General features: G+C 41.9%; 1 protein-coding gene across 1 annotated transcript; it reads left to right on the top strand.

Moving 5' to 3' along the window:
• The first annotated feature begins 1,331 nt into the window (after window positions 1–1,331).
• LOC106953531 (protein shisa-7-like) lies at window positions 1,332–16,176 on the top strand. The gene is made up of 6 exons (XM_015042366.1): window positions 1,332–1,853; window positions 6,345–8,458; window positions 10,749–10,903; window positions 11,227–11,292; window positions 11,590–11,775; window positions 14,298–16,176. Exons 2-6 carry the CDS (start codon window positions 7,701–7,703, stop codon window positions 15,248–15,250), a joined length of 2,118 nt encoding a protein of 705 aa, XP_014897852.1. The 5' UTR covers window positions 1,332–1,853; window positions 6,345–7,700; the 3' UTR covers window positions 15,251–16,176.
• Window positions 16,177–17,714: the final 1,538 nt, after the last annotated feature.

Consider the following 17,714-nt stretch of genomic DNA (forward strand, 5'->3'; position numbering starts at 1 on the left):
ATTATGAGATGTATCTGTGTACCATGAGGATTAAGCTCAGCTGGTTCGACATGGTTCTAATAACGTGTCCAGTTTTATCTTGTGATAACTGCCCACCATACAGGTCCAGTCCTCCTATGTGTGTAAGAGTGATATTTTCACTGTCTGGCAATATAAATTAGCGTTCTGTTTTTGTTTAGAGTGGTCTCCTGCTCTGATGGAATAATCATTATGAGGAAAGGACTAATTGCATCCACCCCTGCAAACTAGCCGGTGAAAGTGCACCCGGCAGAGCGTCATTGGACCATAATTGCGGACTCCACCGGCCTCTGCCTCAGACATGCAGCAGCCCACCCACCTGTGTAGAAATAGCAGCCTGCCATGCAGGTAATTATCAGGCCCTTCTTAGGCACCTGGGGCTCCACATAACTCCCATATACCCCTGAGCTCCGTTTTTTGAAAGTGCTTACCTCGTCCACACCAGCTGGTATCCACCTCCTTTGGATCCTCATGGATAAACCCGGAGGCCCACACCTTTTATTTCAAGAATTATTCTAATCAAGAGTGATACTGTAGGCTGGGTAATCCATTTGTTTTAGTATCATGACTCATCCAGTAAGCCTGATGCAAATTATTAGTGAACATGCTATTTTGTTTTTCTTGTATATATATATATATATATATATATATATATAAAAGATATTTTCATTCATCTTTCTCAGGATCTGATGATGGCGAAGTCAGTTTCACGCACTGCCATTTCCGACCAGTCTTCCTCTTTACTGGTTTTCCAGGCTCTCCCGTCCCACACTTAAAGCAATGTGAACTGTCGGTGTGGAGCTCAGAGTCTAATTGACAGTTTCGTTCACGCTCCAGAGTTAAAGCTTTTGCGCCAGTCCTCTCCCCGCACCTCACCCGTTTTCATCGCTTTCATAATTGCCACCAACATAATGACACAGTTGCTGTGGCAACCGTGCCTCTCTGTGTCTCTTTTCTTCCTCTCCGCCGTGCGCACACACACGCAAAGCAATAGAAAATAACACGCAAACACAATCTCTGGATCTAGATTGTATATATTTTTTTAAATTTCTTTTTTTTTATCCCCCTCTTGCTGGAGTGCGTCTGATTTGTTTTATTTTTCTTTAAACAACAACAACCTAATTATTATTTTTTTAAAAGAATAAAATAATAATTAAAAAGTTTTTAAACAAATGTATTTTTCATGTCATAATGTAGGGTCACGCAGTTCAGCGGGAGCTAATTAAATGGAGATGAACGCCACCAGTTGAATGGGCCTGCTGACCGTCAGCATCCAGCAGCCTGGAGTCGGGTCTCATCAGCGTTCAGCCTGACGGACCAATCAGAGCGCTCCGCCACTGACGGACCTCCGTGAGGCCAGGCGCAGTTAGTTAGGCACCGACACCAGAGGAACCAGCGTCAGTCAGTCAGCTCCAGGTTCAGAAAGTTAAATTCACACTTTTGCGCGTTTTTCCCCCCCCCCCTTCCTTGGATAGTAATTCTGAAATTTCCACTGCGGGGTTTAGATGAACTGTCACATATTTGAGAACATCTGAGAACATCTCGGTGGTTTTTTTTTTATTTTTTTTTTATCCCCCTTCTTCTTTTCTTGTCTACCTCTGGATTATCAGCAAGCCTGATGGAGAGGAAAGAAAACTGAGATCGGAAGAGCTTTTGGAACAAAAAAAAAAATTTATAATAATAATCAAGTCAAATAAAACAAGTGGCACATCTAGCAGCAGCGGTTCAATCTGTTCTCATCATCTTCTGCCACGATAACGGGCTGCCATCAGAGGAGCGCGGAGATGTACAGTGCGCAGGCTCTCCACAGCATCAAACCCCAGAGCAGCGCACAGGTAAGACACGACATTATGCACCTTTTATTACTGCAACATCACTTAACGATTAACATCTTTAAAAACGACTCGGTACTTTCTGTGTCTTTGTATGTGCACGAAAATGTGAGTTTGTGCGCGTCTGTTAGGCTGTCAAAAAATAAAATAAAATAAAAATTATACAAACAACAAGAAAAGGCATTTAGATAAAAGCTGCGCCACACTGTCACATTTTCACGTTTGCTTTTATTCCACGGGTGTCTTTTCTTTTTCATCATTTGAACGCATTAATCGACAGCACTGCGGCGTTATGAACATATTAAAAACCATTCATAAGACGCACACACATGTACGCACACACCGGCACGGATACACCCCCGCACTTTTAGCCTGTGCTTGAATACATGCAAGTCATGTCCGTGCAAGTTGCAACTTATTAACCTAATGAAGGATGGAGAGCTGTCTGAGGAGCGGGGTGTCCAGTTCAATCGCCTGGTGATGCACAGGCGTTGCGCAGCACGTATTCACTGGTAAAGAGTCCCTCATCCGCGGCTGTCACTGTAATTAAACGTCTCTCAGATGCACAGTGATTGTATTCAGGATGTTTTCACCCACTGACATCACAGTGCGCTCTCTGTGAGAACGAGGAGGAGGGGGGTTGTGGGGGGAAGTGGCCATTTTGTTTCATTCCCAACAAACACCTGTTGAGAATATTGTATGCTAAGACGTGCAAACGCTCTCTCCCGCAGTGGAAATGATGGAGCCCCGTTTGCTGTGTTGCAATTTAAAGGTGGAATGTTTTTGCAACTGTTGTAGCCGTGCAAACTCAGTGGAGGAGGAAGAGAATAGTGGGGTGGGGGTGCATCTTCAAGGCTGTGAATGTATGTGCACCCTACAACCTTTGGCTCCCATCTACTGCAGCACCCAGAGGAAGGCTTGAGTCACTTCACTGGAAAATAGCACAGTGAAAGACTTGAGGAGGTGCATTCAGATTTATCAGATTAAGTTTGAGAAAGAAACATCTGTGCAGCTGCAAATACACATTTTCTTTTGAACGTCTGGTCTGACGCAAGTGGAGTTGCCAAGTCGATGTGATCATGACATGGGTATCATCTTGTCGAGAAAGAGATGGATAGATGTGACTTTGGAGTCTGATTTTTATTTATTTATTTTTTAACTAAAAGGTGTAGATTGGATTCTGCCTCCTTTCCCCCACCTTTCAATTCCTCCTTCACTCACACACAGACAGAGCTGCATTGCTATTCTGAGAGAGTTAGCTGCCTCAACCCACGCACAGAATCTGAGAAAGAGAGAGAAAGGCAGAACAAGGGAGAAAGAGGGGAAGGAGGGAGCAGGAAGAATAAAAAGAGAGGCAGAGACTACATGGAGGTTTACAGAACACCGACTGTATCCTTCACATGCAGTTTCGGGTTCAAACCCCTTTGATTGTTCGAACAGGAGCCGATGTGCGGTCCTGATCACCACTCTCCTCCTTCTTGCGTGTGGCATGGACTTGCATTAGCAGATCTGTTTGGTGGTGGTGTTTGTGTGATGTGCTGTGTTGTATTGGTAAGTGCTGGGAGAAATGTACTTGATTCTGTGCCACCCACACACCGCCCTCCCACTCATGGTCGTCTCTGCATCTATACCTCTGGCTCTTCCCGCTCGCCACAATCTCTTTGCTCGTTTAAATCCCTACCCTGCATTTATCCCTCTGCACTCTTTTCCATCACTGGCTTTTTCAGGAGATTCTGTGTTCCTTCCTGCAAACCAAACAAGCACACTAATATGCAATCCGCACTCTCCCACAATTCACGCCAACATGTGCATCGCCCCCAAAAATTAAGCACACTCAAGGGTTGACGAAGGTGTGCAGGTCAGGAATTACGAGGTTGTTGTCCTCTGGGCAAACTGTACTTTCAATCAACTACCCACACAAGTTTCTTTAATGCCTGCAAATGACAGTAGACTGATAGTTAGGCTCTCTGCTTTGTATTGCTAAAATTTCCTTTATTTCTAAAATGTTTTCATGCATACCAAAGTACCAATCCCAAACGTTAAAGTTGCAATTTGAGGCCTATATGTGGCAGTTTGGCCCATGTCACTGAACTGAAAACAAAGCGTAACGTGCCCTTAAAACTAATGGTTCAGATTTTTTTTAATGATCAGGAACAGCTTCCTTACCTGCAGCAAAAACACATCAAGTTGCAATGTGTTTGTCAAAATGTGAAGAAATCCTCAGAGGTGGATGGCTAACCCTGTTTTAGTTATTTTACCAATATGAAACAACTCAAGCTGAAAATGTTTATTTCACTAAAGACTGTTCATAAGTTTTTGTTTTCTCAGTTGAACAACATCTGTAAACTGGTAAAAACGAATACCTTGTTCTACGCCGTTTGCTTTGTACAAAGGGTTTGAACTCTCAGCTATTTAAAAAGGATCACTCGTTGGAAGGGTAAACTCTGTTGAATTTTTACATTTTACCCAGTCGTTAGCCTTGCCACGGCCAAGGCTAACATTTGACCATGACATTTGTAATGCGCTAGTTCAGTGCTATGAAGCTTACCAGAAGTTGCATGTGCTGTAAACAACCATCCTCCACCGTGAACAGGGAAGTACTGAGCTGAACAAGACAGCTGTTAATGCAAATTCAATATTTTGAAACATGACCAACATGGACTGAATGGCTTTGTTCACTTCCTCCGCTGCCATTGCTGAAACTACAGGCAGACTATGGTTCTAAAACAGAGCAGAAAAACTTTATCGTTCACAGCTTCTCCTTCTGCTTGCTGATTCGCCAGGTTGAAATTCTGCTAGAGAAATGCCCTTCAATGGGAGAAAGCCCAGACAAAGCAGTGAAGTGAGATTAGAATCGAGTGAAAAAGAGTAGCAATGGTCAGGCTACCATGACAGGTCATAGAATTGGTTTTGTGTGACTATAATTATGTACTCGGTATCTAAAAATGTATTTTGACTAGACACAATTGCATTTCGACTATCCTGAATTGTAATTTAAGATAATATGCATTTACACTCTGACTAGTAAGAATAATAATTCAAAATATCTTCAATATTATGTCAAAACACTTTGCCATAAGGCTTCAGCATCTGTGTGACTATGTGAAACTTCCCCGGCAGAAACTACTGGGTTTATCATTCCTATACATCATCATCATTGTGAGTGTAATTGTGAGGCAAATTTTCTGTTTCGGATCTCACGTTCCCTATTAGTGGGTAAAAATCCAATATTTTGTGAATTCTGCTTCACAATAATAGGAAGGTAACAGCGTTCCAGTTAAGAAGTTGGAATTTCAACATGGCGAAACATATAAACTTTGTTTGGAATAGCTCTTTCAAACATCAATTTAAATCTTACTTTCCATAAGCAAACACCACTTTTAATTTGTTCAGTTTAGAGTTGCGGGCACTTTATGTCACACTGGTTTTAGATCTTACCACTGCTGATGCCAGGAGTGGCCATATTGAAACGTGAAGTCCACCTTACAAGTTGTAACTGGGAATAATCAAAGTTGCTCCCAGTTTCCCAGTGGGAAATCCGACTTTAGAGGGCGTTCCAGTTGATTTTTTTACGACGGGGAAGTCAGAAGTTTCCAGTTGTGAGAACAACTGGAAAATAAGAGTGGATTGACAGCAGCTGATGGTGGATTGGTGCAGCCAGCACAGATTTAGCATGGTAATACGGACAGTGCCCTGCTGAAAACAATCTCGTTGACAGCTCCTTTGGCATAGTGTTGTATTCCACACATATGGATATTACCTGTATATTACCTCTGCTGTGAGGATTTATACAACCATCACCATCAACCTATGTTTAACGTAGCAACTGGTTTGGCTTATAAAACAGCAACAAAAATATGCTGAAGTGTCGAAATTTAATATCCACTAATGTATTTTGATTTATTAAGTCGTTAAAATTAAATTAAATCTTCAAGAACCAGTAGGTGGCGGTAATGCATATCTAACGTTTCTTGCTAACCGCCAATAAAAAAAATATAAAAAAATCGAGAAGAAGAAGAAGCTCAGCATAACTAATGTAGTAACAGACTTTTGTCGGCTAAAGAAACGTAAGGGAAAAGATTCATGGTATCTTATTAAAGTGTAGGTGTTTAAACTCTGCTGATATAACTTTGACTCATATAGATTAAATAATTTTCAGCTTGAGTGGCTTTAATTTGTTTAAATTAGCTAAAATGACGAGTCCATCTGACTAGCTGTTAGCCTACCATCGCTCTGATTTATTTGGTAGGAAACCTTTCAACTCCAGATAAACACTTTAAATTGTGATGTATCCTTTTAAAACTTACTGTTAACTTGAACTTGTTTGACCATGTCTAACCCGAGGTTCAGATTACATATGGGGCTACGATGTCCTTGTTTTCAAAAAGATACAAATCCAAGAAGTTAAAACATGTCTGTCATGTGAGTTTGCTCTTCCTAAGCCACAACGTTGGCAAAACATCTGTTAATTTTTTGTTCTGTTGCATGTTGCAGATCTGATTGTCGACTTGTTAACCTGGAGAGTGTTTTGGCCATCAAGCCTTTTAAAGACAACAAGAAGAGAAACACCCCCCCGTGGAGTAATAGTCATTGGATGAACTGCTGCTTTGTGGGACTCTTTATTTCACAACCAAACCCTCCTAAGAAGGTTAGAGGAGCATGTAAGTGAAACAAGTGGAGCCCTCGGTGATTTCAGCATTCTGTCTCCCCCATCTGTGCCTACATTCTCTGCTACAGATAGGGACGTTTTGATAATTACATATAATTATAATTTCTGTGGGAGACAGATCTGCCTCTGTCTATTATTGCCAACACCTCCAGTACAATAACTTCACACATTTACATATCTCTCAACAAAAGTGATATTCTCTGAACCCCCTGGAGATAAATCAGGAATAATTCTGCTCCGACTGACATGTCACATGCAAAAGCAATGTGCCATTCATCTCATATCTATTTAAGGATACAGCTGAGTGACAAGGGCGACTTTTTTTTCTCATAAAAATCTGCCTGAAAACCATGGCATTTAGCTCTTGTTGCTGCACGTTTTAAAAGGCCGGCAGTCGTTCTGCTTCATGTGTGCTCGTAATTTTTTCCGCCTTCTAGCACATAAGCAGAGCCTTCCTCATTATCACCCACAGTCCAGTCACAGTAACGGCTTGTGCCAGGCGAGCGCTGACCAAACTGATCCCGATGGAGTCCTCCGAAATGAGTCTGCATTAATGGACAATATTGATCCACATTGTTTGACGGGCATAAAATCCCCAAATTCGTTAGAGCATTATTCTCGTACGTTTCTTCTGATAGTAGTATCTGCCTACAAATTAATTAAGTGTTGAATGTAGAAAGTGCCAGACTGAACTAGTTAGCGGAAGATGAATAGAACAGACAAAACACTCCCTGTGAACCATTTCTCAAGTGCCAGAGTCAGCAGACGAATGTACAGGAGTGTCTTGTTTTATTGAATCAATTTGGTACTCATAAAGGACTATTGGGGCCAGGAATTGAAACCGTATCCAACAGGGTATTTTTAAGAGAGATGAGAACAAAGCTATTATGCTTTCGGGATCCTTCATAAGACGCAATAAAAACAATTTTATTACCATTACCATTAAATACTAACACACACACACACAAATGCGCTCATAAACTGACGGAAGGAGGCTTTTTCTTTTAAAAATGATATTATTTAGCATTCCTGAATGAAATCCGCGATACATCGTTGACATCCAGAAGGCTGTACATTAAATTCTTCACATGGCGTTTTAGTGGGTTAAGCTGGAAAAGCGGATAAAGCTTTGTAACTACATTGACTCAACAACAGAAAATAGGTGTCTTAGTCATGTAAAAATGACGCCCACCACCTATCTCCGAGTCCTCGCCGTCTCCCTGCTCTCCCTCTTTGCTGCCCCTCTTACCAGCGCGGTGGAGCCCTCTTCGTCCCCTCCTCCTCAGCATGTAGACCGCTCAGGGAGGCCGTTCACCGAGCAGCCGGACGCCGATTCCAGCTCCTCTCTCCTGCTCCTTGCCATCCAGGCCAATGCCAGGCCAGCCGCTCTCCGAAGCAAACCCAAAGCCCCCGAGGAGCCTCCAGACACCTCAGAGGGAGTTCTGGAACCGCTTCCCAAGCCCCTGGCTCAGGTGACGTTTCCGAAGAATGCGACCTCTCCAGAGGGTCTAGGGGACCATTTTGGAGCAGCCCACTTCCCACCTCGCATCATGGATGGATGGACAGATGTTTGTTGGGGTTACTACGACGTGATGGGACACTTTGACAATCCTTTCAACTGCTCCAAGGACTCCTACATCTACTGCTGCGGAACATGCCACTACCGCTTCTGCTGTCCAGACCAAAGCCGCAAGCTGGTGCAGGACCTCTGTACAAACTACAACTCTCCAGACTGGGCCAAGCCACAGACAGAGGCCATGATGATCCCAGAGGAGGTGGGTCCCGACCCGGACTACGATCCGCTGAAGCAGCAGAGCCACAACACGGGATTTGTCATCGGTGGCGTTGTTGTGTTCATGGTGGCCGTCGCTGTGGGTATCAAGGTGTGTTTCAACAAGGTCCAACAGGAGGCCAACCAGAGAGATCTGAATATGCCCAGGTAAGGCTTCCACATCCTCACATTTCATCACTTTAGCTGAAAACGTGTCTTCAGGTCGTGTAGAATAAGGCTGTTAATTGTCACACGACACATAGTTGACCTTGTTTATGTAGCTTCAGTGAAACTCTTGGCTACTATGAGGTTCTCAGTAAGTAAAAACAGCAGATAGTCATAGCATCAGGGTGTTTTTTAAGAAACATTTTAAAGAAAAATGTATAACATAATTTATTTATTTAAAATGGAAACTACCAATTATTCCTACTGCTACAAAAATATTATAACATATTGATCATGGTGATAATGTTACATATTATATAAATCTAAAACCTTTTAAAACATCTTTAGTAATACATTTTCCCCCCTATAATTTTAATTTTATAACATAAATGAGACAAATATGCTTTTTCTTTATTTAAAATAGTAAATGTGTGATTTTAAAATAAATTTTATATTTAATATATGAATGTTAAAAAATATATATAGTTTTTAATTTGACATGTAAAACAAATGTATGGAATTGATGTATTTTTATTTCTTTTTTCCATTCACTATGAAAATGGAATATAGTAGCAGTTAACAGTTTAGATTATTACTTTAATCTAGTGAAAGGAATTTATTTAAACTACTTCTAAATTAAAAGTAGTTCATGTTTATCTTGAGTATTAAAGTGTTTCAGCATAAAGTGACACTTGGACTCCAGTGAACTAGCATTAGCATTAGCTGCTTAACTAGTGGAGTTATCTGCTAAGGTAGCCGGAGCTACAGTCAGTTGGACATGCTAGTCTTAGCTCACCAACTCTAGTTTAAAACGAGAAACCGTACGTATTTACAGTCAGCTGAAATTATTTTTCTTCTCAACAAGGAAAAAGTGTAGGCAGCTGACCAGCAGTGTGTAGTAACAAGTCACATTGACACATTATCTTGCGTTTCTTTCAAAAGGTGTTTAGGAGGAACAGTATGATGGTTTTGTGCATGGCGTATTAAATTGTAAGTTGAATCTATAGCCTAGTAATATTATATGCAATATTTCTAGGCTTTAATTAAGCCTGTCACAAATTTCGGTGATTAATAATTTTTCAAGGGCAATTTTGGTTACAGAGAGATCATACTCTATTTTATTTGTGGTTTCTGTTGTGTGTGTTTTTATTCCTGTTTTATTTGTTGTTCTTGGTTGTCGTGTTTTATTTTGGATATTTAAAAATGTCTTCTAGTTCCAGTAGTAAGAGCTTTTTACAAAATTAAAAATGATTGGTTTTTGAGAGGGCAACATTAATTGAAAATGGTCTAAAAGCAACATTATTTTTATTTTTTTTTTATCTCAATAATTACTGGGGCAGTTTATCACCCAGAAACATTTGGTGACCCAGATGGTAAACACAGGGAGCATGATGATGACTGAGTGATTAAAAATGGGGGTTAATTACAAATAAGACTGTCGTGTCTCATGTGTTCCCAATATGTAACCTAGGCCTGGACAATATGGCTGAAAAACGTATCACGACATAAGAGTTTCATGTCAGTCGACGTAAATAATTATTGAGTTGTTTTTTGTTTAAAATGTCTGAAATTCTGCCAAACTGGGAACGCGACATTTACTGCTTTGTCAACAGTTTTCATTTTACGCCTTTGGTTTTCTTTTTTTTTAGCAGCTATAAGGCTTGGTGGTGGAACCTTGAACTGTTGCTAGGTAACCGAAGAATGAGCGAGTTGCTAGGTAACCAAAGAGAGAGTTAGTTGATACCACTTAACTTTGCTTAGCTTGCCGAGGTTGAGCGGTCAAAGCCTTTCCTCTTCCTACATCCCCCATAATGCTGTGCGGTTCTGGATCAGAGTTTAGTGAATATTCTACAAATTGAATACTGAACATTCTATCAGATGTAATAATCTATTGATATTGATCATGTGCTACCACAATATATATTGTTATTGATTTATTGTCCAGCCCTAAAGCAACTGTAGCCTAAAACCAGTCAGGATATTTGTTTTTGTCTTATTTTTAAGAGGACACTGTTGTAAACGGCTCTGGATGACGATCGCTGTTGAGCTACATCGAGTGTTTGTTTGTCTCTTAGGTGTATTACGAGCACTGCTGCTACAGGTCATTTTGAAATGTACTGCAAAAGCTCTTGTCTCTTCATCAAACTGACATTATTTTGCTGCCTACAATTAATTACATCAAAAATCATTAAAACTGCTCTCTGGCGATTTGAATGCTGAATTATTGTCAGTGTGAAGAGCACAGCTGCTGATCTGTGGCCGATCCCCCCCACCGTCTCTTATTTCTCACCAGAGCCCTGGTTGACATGTTGCGACACCAGTCCAGTCCGGTCCAGCAGGACGAAAGAAACAACAGCGTGGCTCTGACTGTAGCGGACGGACAGGGGACGCTGGGAAGAGCTCCGAAAAACCTCTACGCCCCGGGAGTGCCCAGCAAGGACAACAGATGTGAGGGCTTCTTGCAGAATTAGAGAGTGCTTTTGTAACAGCATCTTTTATATGCAGAGGGGGCTCATCTGTGTACTTTTCTCCCCTGCGCCCCACCACTGAGATTTCTCCATGATTAGATAGGACACAAAAATCCCCTGTGGTGTTGTGCTTAAGAATGATTGCAGAAACGGCTTCTTCTGGCTTAAAAACTGCTAAATGAACATGCATCGGGAGGTTTTCGTGTGCGGGGCCTCATTGTTTTTTGCTAAACCGCCATTCATCTTCAAACTGCCTGACATCCATTTTGTGAGCTGATTACCTTATTTTTCTCTGACTTACAGTGGGCAATCTGCAGCACAATTTCATCCACTCATCAGGCTCCAGCCCCAAACACACTGCGACTATCGGTAAGGCAGCTGCTCACATCACGGCTTCCATGTAAATCGCATGCAATCACCCAGATTCTTCATTTGCTTCATTCACCTACATTTTAAGCTCAGATGTAGGCTCATTCAGCCGAACAATAATAATGATTATCACAGCTCCGGTTGCTTGTGTCAGCGCTGAAAGCGAGTTGGAAACCGGTCTCCCGTTTTCCCAGTGAACGTTGGAGGATTCGCACCCTGCAAAAACGCAGCGCGCTCCCATCCAGAGGAGCAAATCTCATTTAACACGCAGTCGTTTTCTCCCTGTGGTTTTTGTAGAGCGCACCCCTCGGATGAACAATGCTCAGCTGGCAGCTGGAGGCACCCTGCTTTCCAGTAAACACAACAACACCAAGTCCCAGCCGTCCTTCCACCACTCCCTGCACAACCTGGCCCAGCTGCCGCCCTCCTACGAAAGTGCCACCAAGCCCGAGCTCAACAGATACTCCTCACTCAAACGCCTCGGTGAGCGCTGCCGTCTCCTCCCGCCTTCTTCGCCTGCAGATGTTTCATAACCCCTTCAGCGTGGCGACGCTGTTGGAGTAGAATGCATCGTTGTGTGGTCTCGTTTTTGCAGTGGAGCAAAAGTATTTGCACCCGCTGACCTTTGCTGCGTTAGGTCGCATTACAACCAATCGAGCTATCAAATTTTCGGTTTTTGAAGGTTTAATGTTTTTTGGAAAACGTGGATTATTTTTCCACTAGTGATGTCAGAGTGATGTCAGCACGCCCAGGGTCGCCATCCTGCTTATAATGTTACAAGAATACAGTCGTAAAATTTGAAGGAACTAGTGGTTTTATGAGAACTACACGAAAAATAGCAAAAAAATGAATAAAATTAGGAATGTTGAGCATCTTGTGAAGTTATTCTTCGGTACAGGTTTTACAGATATTACTTATTACTTGACAGAAAGACTTTTAACACATCAGCATCAAATTATTATCAGTAGCTGGATTTGTGCAACAATCATTCAAACAACTGTGTGAATTTCAAGGAAGGGGCTGCTCAAACTGAGATGCTCATGTCATATCTTCATAACTTTATTGAACCTTTATGTTCATTAAACATTTTTTTCTCATAATTTTAAGATGTTTTTTTTTTTGCTAAAGTTACTACTACTATAACTATTTTCTTGCAATAAAACAAATTCTCATAGCCTAATACTCTGCTGTACAACTCACAGAAGGTATCGTTGTAATTGCTTTGTAGAAATAACTGTGCAGTTATAGCTGCAAGTCTTATTTGGTTATTTCTACCAGTTTTGCACATCTAGAGCCTCAAAGGTTTGCCTAATTTGCTTTTCAGGGTTGTATTGTGATCGTCTGCCTGCATGATTTTTTCTATTTTGCCAAGAGCTCTCGACATGATTTAGGTCTGACTTTGGACTGGATGATTTTAATGTGAGATTATTTACCAAGTCTGTTTCCCTCTTACCATGATGGATTGATTAGTGCTTTGTGAGATGTTCAAAGCTTGTATTGATAATCTTATCTCTACTTTAAATGCCTCAATAATGCTATATCTGAGCTTTCTGCTGTGGTCATTTATCTTCTTCTGTGTTGCCCGACATGCAAATTTTTAATTATTTATTGTATTGAAAGGTTTTCTATTGCTTTATGCGTGATAAAGAGGAGTGGGCGTCCCCTTGTGTTCAGGAGCCATCCCTTTCTTGGTGCTGAGAATGGGGACACTAGCTCACACACTTTGTGTGGCACTGCACTGCGTTTTATCCCCACCTAGAATCTCGTTTTCTCATTTTGTTTGGTTGGGAAGATGGGAGAAGGAAATAGTTGCCAAGTGAGAACCTCGACTGGACTTCGTGACTCTGTTTCCTCGCTAATCTTCTCTAAGAAACCCCTCAGATAAGCACAGTCGTCAATAAAATGAAGCAAATTACTCAGAGGTTGACTAATTACTATTAATTTATGCAATTAATCTAAAAAGTTTAACGTGTTAATATTACATAATGCGGATTAATTGTAACAATAGGGTTACTCAGTTCACAGCAGCGCGGCCTTGTACTGCGTTCAGCAATGCAGTCTGAAATGCGAAGGAAAAGATGAACGAGGCGAGTCTGGCTGGTTTACTCAGCGCTTTAAAAAACACTGTGATGTATGTTTGACATGAAACCAGGATTTTATAGCCGACTTGCACACCTTTACCACTTCAAGGCTGAATTATTGCAATTCCTCGCTGTTTGGAATTTCAAATAAGAATCGACAAAAGCTGCAGGAATTCAAAATAGTGCATAGTTAGCATTTCTAAATTACGTTTGAAACCAAATGACTTATTTTAAACCTTCCTAAATATTAAAACTTGGAAAAACTGAGATGTTTGGTGATAATAAAATATTTTCTTTTTGAAAACGTTACATTTCAAGCTTACAGTACTAATCACTTAATCACAGCGTTAAGTATAAGTAATCTGATTAAATGTCTTAATCGATTGACAAGACTACTAAATACTAATTGCTTTTATTTATTCGTATTGTTTTTTCTGAACTTCACTATCATGTCTGCCATGTTTTGGCCTATCACATAAAATCCTAATCAAATGTGCTGAAGATTGTTGTTGTAATATGACAAAATATGGGAAAGTTAAAGAGGTGTGAATATTTTTTTGAGGCAATGTAAATAATTCAGTTTAGGGCTGAAATAATTAATAATTAATTAATAATTGATATCCAATTATTTACCAGTTAATCCAAAAAATAGTGGTGTATTGATGGTAAGACAAGGAGCGAGGGCTGAGATTTTAACGTTGACGATTGTAGTGTTTTTATCTGTAGGCTTATCCTGTGCTACAAATGATTAATTCACATCTTTCAACGTATTTTTAAAATTGTATATATATATTTAAAAAAAGGCTTAAGTGGTTCAGTGAAAAATCTGCAGAATGTGACTTTTTTTTAAAATCAGATTAACTGTGAAAATAATCGTTATTTGCAGCCCTAATTCGCAGACGTATTTTTTTTTTTGGCTTTCAGAGAAAGGACTCGATGAGTACTCGTCTGGTTACTGCACCACCAAGCGCCGACCCCACACGGCTCAGCCGGCCCTCCAGTCCTCGCAGCACCACCTCCACTGGGGTGGAGACTACACCCTCAGTGGGAGAGGAACCCTCCCCAGACACGCCATCCGTCCCTGGATCCCACCGCCCCCCTCTGGCATGCCTGCCTCCCCCACACCCAATCCTTACCCTCTGGACCCTCCTGAGCCCCAGTACAATCCCAACTACGACACTCTGTCCAAGCCTCCGAGGAAAGTGAAGTCCAGCGATCAGCTGCTCAACATGGGCGACGTCCCCGGCAACACCGGGACGCTGTCTCGGATGTCCAAGAACCAGCAACACCAGTACCACAAAGCCATGGCGGCCTCCAACAAGAACACCAACATGCAAACCCTGACCAGGAAGACGAAGGACAGGCAGGAGATTCAGGACAGGCAGGAGAGGATGCTCATGTCCCCGGAGCACCTGGAGGACAGGATGGGGGTCAGCGGGATGGGAGTGGTGGACCCCTACGCCCACACGGGAACCGGCATCGTCCCAACGCTGCCGCGGCAGCAGAAGGCCCAGTCCCAGCAGAACGTGTGCGCCACGCCTTCCCTCGACCGGCACCACATGATCAAGATGAACTCTCACCCCACGTCTGGCCGGGAGCAGGAGAGGAGCACGGGCATGACGAGTCACGTGAGCGGGGGCGTGGGCTGGTCGGGGGAGGTGCCCGGAGCCGGGGTCGTCATGGGAACGGGAACGCTGGGGGGCCACAGCGCCAGGAGGATGGCTTTCGCAGCGAAAAGGCAGAACACCATCGAGCAGCTACATTTCATACCAGGAGGAGGAGGAGGAGGCGGCGCCGGTGCCGGCGGGGGGTCTGCAGGAAGCGCAGGAGGCAGTCAGGGGATCAGGACGGGCAGTAAGAACGAGGTGACGGTGTAAGGTAAAAATCCCTTAGACGCAGGGGAACAGATCACCCTTCTGCATTTAACTATTAGATACAACTACAGATAAACCTAGAAGTATTCAGTAGTAACAGTAATGTGTTTAGGCTATTCAAATTAGTTTTTTCTTTAATCAGATTAGCTTGAATATGACTACCTATAAAACTAAAAGTCTAGGTGGGGACACCTTTGTGATAGCCTACATCAGCCATATTTTCTAACCGATTTTTGCCATATCGCCATATACAGCAGTGCCATTACTCGTAGAAGGACTGGTGAAACAAAACCAATAGAGGAGTAGTTCATGATTTAGTTTTTCTATATCTATATATAAATATATACATATACACACACATATATACATATAAATATGTTTTTCAAGAAGTACTCAGGAGCCATATTAGAAATAAAGAATGAGACGTTAAAAACTTGGTTTAAGGAAGCAGAGGACTTCAGAGGAGAGAGCCAGCTGCCTGGACTGATGTCGACGTGTTAGGCTGAGGAAACCAGATCAGTGTCAAAGACCATTGTGCCTGCATGGTGAAACATTTTGGATATTTTACATTCTGCAGAACAAAACCTCATCCTGACACAAGGAGACTGAACTGCGCTTTTTGCTTCCTAATTTGGTGGTCAAGGCTGTTTTCCAGCAGGACTCCTCGCCTGAATTTCAAACCGAGGACGGACCCAAAATTAACAATCCGACACCTGGGTTGCCTAATTTTTCCACGTGACCTTAGATTTTAAATCGTCAGAGGAACGCAAAACTCTGACCACAGCGACGCTACAAGGAAGCCAAGATTCAAGAACGGTACAGGGTCATTTTCTGGGGTGAGGGGGCTGAAGTTTTCCCCTGCTGTTTCCATTCACAGATCAGGCCCTACCAAATAATACCGAGCCATGTGTTTTAATATTACCCAAAACGAAGAAGCATGTGTTCAGTTTACCTCCAGAGAGGCGACTCGCTGTGTAATACGTTTTGCATACAAAGAGCACAAAGAGGTTGCACTTACACAACTGTCCTTCAAAGCCATCTTTTTGGAGATACAAAGGAAGTATCAATCCTGGAAGCTGGTCTGACAATCACCACTTAGTTATTACCACAAATGATACAAGCCAGTGATGTTTTGTGCAGTCAAAGGCTTGTCTTCGGAGCGAGCCGGCGAGAAAAACATCCTCAGAGTCCGGAGTGGGGGTGAGAGACTCGGACGGTTGGGAAGCCCTTCACATCTTCAAGACAAGGAACTTGCTGTATCATAATGCACTTCAGCCAGTATGAGTTAGAAAAAAATATATAAAAAAGTAGAAAAAAAAATCATCAATAACAACGCTTATCAATACTAAGGGCTATCCTATCCTATATACTGTAGTATGTGATATCTGTGGTCCATATAAAATGCTCTCTCTTTCTATCGATTTTGTGTTGATATCGTCATGATGTATCAAGTATCAATGTGTACAAACAAAGAAAAAAAACACAAAAAAAAAAACTACAAAAAAAAATAAAACAAGAGCAATTTAAGCACAGTTCCAAGAGAAACACAGAGACAAAACTTTGCACAAACCAAGTCCCCTGATATTTGCACCAGACACGAGCACGCTCCGTGCCGTGTCCTCAAGGTTTACAATTCTGCACGAGCGCGGCCGATAAGAGCGCGACTCATCTACGGAAGAGGGTACTGCATTGAGAGAGGGTTTATTTTTGTTCCTTATTTTTTTATTTCTGTTTTTATCGAGCGAAATCAGAGGCGCGGGTGACGGAAGGGAACGTTTCGGCTGGAGGATAAAACGAGGCGAAACGCCGAAGAGCAGAAACACACGACTCCATTTGGACAATCTTCCTATACACAGTGCTAAATGTAGTTGTTATAAATTTGATGGAGTGTTATTATTAATAATTATTATAACTGTTATGGTTATTATTAACAATTATCTTATGATATGTGATGTTCTTTTACTTGGTGGGATTTTAAGTGTTTATTGTTTTTAGATGACTTTACATTTTCATGACTAGTTGTTTTATTATTTTTCTTTAATTTTTTTTTTTTTTCTGGTCATCAAGATTTTGAGAAGACTCCAAACCTCGATGCATGCCAGCTCCATTTCACTGAGAGGCATTGACAAAAAAAAGCATGCCTGGCATTTCTAAAGGGTCAATGCTTCGAATGGCCAACCCTCCAGCTGTATGTACCGTGCCTAGACATCAGCCTTATGACTTCTTTGTCTCAAGTGATTACTTAAGGTTTCCACTCGGGTACAAAAAAAAAAAAAAAACACGTTTTGAAAAATTCTGCAGCCTTCTTAGCTGGACGTGCGACGAGAGAGTTTCGAACAAGTCTCTTCTGCAGCAGCCTGACCGGCTAACTTATGGCGGGCTGCGCGCGCAAAACCCTACGATGCCATAATGTTTGTATGTTCAGATGAATGTTGGTTACAGAGGAGCTAGAGGTCTAGACGGAAAC

The sequence above is a fragment of the Poecilia latipinna genome, unplaced genomic scaffold, assembly GCF_001443285.1.
Source record: "Poecilia latipinna isolate Pla-1442-1.1 unplaced genomic scaffold, P_latipinna-1.0 Scaffold586, whole genome shotgun sequence".
NCBI lineage: Eukaryota > Metazoa > Chordata > Actinopteri > Cyprinodontiformes > Poeciliidae > Poecilia > Poecilia latipinna.

What these genes read in the sequence shown, in the direction of transcription:
- LOC106953531 (XM_015042366.1), top strand. Translation starts at nt 7,701, where the DNA reads ATGACGCCCACCACCTATCTCCGAGTCCTCGCCGTCTCCCTGCTCTCC. An exon ending in GCCCAGCAAGGACAACAGAT is followed by an intron (nt 10,904 to 11,226) that starts GTGAGGGCTTCT and finishes TCTGACTTACAG; the next exon opens with TGGGCAATCTGCAGCACAAT. An exon ending in CTCCTCACTCAAACGCCTCG is followed by an intron (nt 11,776 to 14,297) that starts GTGAGCGCTGCC and finishes TTTGGCTTTCAG; the next exon opens with AGAAAGGACTCGATGAGTAC.